We start from the raw sequence: 2,921 nt of genomic DNA, 5'->3' as shown, positions 1-2,921 counted from the left end.
GATCGAAATGGCGCAAGTCCATGAGATCCTTCTGCAAAGTTTGAATACTCGTCTCACTTAACGATCGATCTTTTTCATAAATAATTTAATTATTTTTTATATATATTTGATCTATTAAGTGTATTTGTTTATAGCGCTGAGATGCACGAGCAATTGGCTTGTTTACCTGCCTATAGTCACGAGTACATCTAGCCAATCGGTGTCGTGATAGCTAGGGTGTTCTAAACACAACGCTTAGTAAAGGAAAGGTTGTGAATTCGTAACTTTTGCGCTCGCTCGCACGCACATGTACAAAAGCAGTGGTTTCGATTGACTCATCCAGCATCATTATCTAAGGGAGGTTATCTTCTTTAGGCAACTAGCTCGATTAAATGAAGGGTAATAGTGTAAGACTAGCCTGCTACACGTTGGCAGAGCGGTGTAATCACTACTTGTAATGGAGACGTCACAGTTAAAGCCAGAAACCTGTAAAATAGGAACCCTGTATCAATCTGGCCCTGCCCACCGTTGAACTCAGTTGTTTCGTCATAAACGCTACTTCTTAGAAGCACGTTACTCCGATAACGTCTGTTTACGACACGGCCGATTCTTTATGTCAACGTCATCGTCACCCAACACTGTGTTTACAGCCCCACGTGTGTCGTGTCTATTGCTACAGGGTTACACACAGATAGATATATATTTAGATTCATACGATCTTATGATCGTATATCGAACGAAAAAAACTTGAATACTGACTTAGTATCGTACTAGTACTACGATTTTACATCAAATTTAGGTAGAAATATGCAAAAATATTGTGATATCTTCAGGAGTTTGTAATCTAGACACTACAATATACACTCCTGATATCTTTACATAAAAACCGAGTTGCACGGCACTTGTTCAGAATGGGCGTGGTGTGCGCTGCTACACCCGAGTCTTATGATCGTTTATCTTCTCTTGAAGAGCAACTAGAGGTGAAAAGGGAAATTCTAAAAGTAGGCTAAATATAGACTGTAGGCTATTGGTGTGAATAACGTTGTCGTAATATTGGTTCATTTGACATTGTTCCATCTTCCTAGATACACTCACTACACCTGCGCCCATCAATGAGTGCAATACAGTACAATGATTTTATTATCCCCTTTAATGAAACACTAATTTACTGTATATGTAATGTACATGTGGGACAAAGGAAGGCTGAGGAACTGGCCTATGTTAGTTATTTCCTGTGTGAAAAACTGATTCCATTTGGAGCATAACCACGTTGTTAACCAAGGATTGACTGTAGATGAGTATAATGCAAGAGGCTTAATTCATTGCAAGACCCTTTGAACTGTGGTAACTCGGTGCCACTGTCGATCTTCTGACCCCGGTCCCACCACTTCTGCTCGAACCAATAGATGGAAGCATCAACATGCATGTGCTTCTGCTGTAACTATATAGACGAAAATGCATTACCTCCGCGCAACGGAGGTCATGTAATCGGTCTCGTGTGTGTGTTCGTGTGTGTGTTCGTGTGTGTGTGTAGCGTTGGCGCGATCGATTCAGCAGCAGCTCGCCTTAGGGCGTCCAGTCAGCAGCAGCTCGCCTTAGGGCGTCCAGTCAGCAGCAGCTCGCCTTAGGGCGTCCAGTCAGCAGCAGCCCGCCTTAGGGCGTCCAGTCAGCAGCAGCCAGCAGCGAGCTAGCTGTTATACACATACATGTTACACGCTCGCGGCGGTATGCACTCTCCGTGAGTGCCCTCTGTCTAGTTTTCTCTGTGTTACGCAGCATTTCACAAGGCTGGCAGACAGGAGGATGCTGTGAAGGTACTCGGAGAACTCACTCAGAATGCCGTCAATGAAAACCGGTTCAACGACGCGGCCTACTACTACTGGATGTTGTCCATCCAATGTCTGGACATAGCAGCAGGTCAGTGTTAGTGCTATATCTGTAGCTAGGTAGTCAATGCTATTGCTAGACTCTCTACTAACATAGTGGAGCCGGCGACCAAGAGCTTAGAGATATCGATTTGTTAGATGTTTAGACCTTATGTTAGATGTAGATGTTAGACCTCCTGTGTGCGTTCGTGTGCGCACGTGTGTGTGTATGTGTGCATGTGTGTGGAGTGTGTGCGTGCGTGCGTGTGTGTGTGTGTATGTGTGCGTGCGTGTGTGGAGTGTATGTGTGCGTGCGTGCGTGTGTGTGGAGTGTGCGTGTGTGTGGAGTGTATGTGTGCGTGCGTGCGCGTGTGCGTGAGTGTGTTCCACAGTGACACTGATGTGGCTGTTGTTCCTTTGCAGACGACGCAGACAAACAGGAGCAAATGTTGGCGATGTTTGTGCGATTCCAACGACTCGCGGACGTCTACTATGCCTACCACTCGATCCAGCGCTACACGGACGAACCGTTTACATCACACCTGCCCGAGGCCTTATTCAACATATCTCTGTTCGAGCTCAACAGCATTGGCACCGACATACCGGCAGGCGTGTCGAAGGTGTATCCTTAGCTTTAACCTTACTCACTGCTGTTTAATAAACTTGATCTCAGTTTGATCCAAATTAAGTTAAAAATAACTTACTTCGGAGGAGGAAGTCTATCGAAGAGATGGACAAAATTTCGTCAGTGTAAGTTATTTGGATCTAACTGAGATAAACTTTATTAGCATGTGAACTATAGAGATCCGATGAAATTACTTAATCAGTAACTCACTGCTGTTTGTGGGTGTTGCTGGGTTTATTCACCATCATAGTTCATTTAATCAAAGTCATCTCTTTTTTCTTGTTTTGTTGGCAGTGGAATTTTTTTTATGGCGCGTAATTAATTTTTAAACACCACTGCATCCCACCGGGGATCGATATTTGTGATGTTCTGGCAAAAATTTAGAGGCCGACCCAGACCAAGTGTCTCATCTCTCGCCTCGCCTCATTTTGCTCATCACATCTCATCTTTCG

The 2,921-nt window shown here is 44.4% G+C and overlaps 1 protein-coding gene across 1 annotated transcript in view; it reads left to right on the top strand.

Moving 5' to 3' along the window:
• The window catches only part of LOC106815450 (intraflagellar transport protein 122 homolog), a 45,726-nt gene that overhangs the window by 11,170 nt on the left and 31,635 nt on the right, over window positions 1–2,921 (top strand). The window contains exons 16-18 of the mRNA XM_014819908.1: window positions 949–980; window positions 1,756–1,896; window positions 2,268–2,466. Of these exons, the coding sequence (XP_014675394.1) occupies window positions 949–980; window positions 1,756–1,896; window positions 2,268–2,466 (372 nt within the window). The remainder of the gene's footprint in view (window positions 1–948; window positions 981–1,755; window positions 1,897–2,267; window positions 2,467–2,921) is intronic.

This window comes from Priapulus caudatus, unplaced genomic scaffold (assembly GCF_000485595.1).
Source record: "Priapulus caudatus unplaced genomic scaffold, Priapulus_caudatus-5.0.1 Scaffold1118, whole genome shotgun sequence".
Taxonomy (NCBI): Eukaryota; Metazoa; Priapulida; class Priapulimorpha; order Priapulimorphida; family Priapulidae; genus Priapulus; species Priapulus caudatus.
This window is presented reverse-complemented; position numbering and strand designations above follow the sequence as displayed.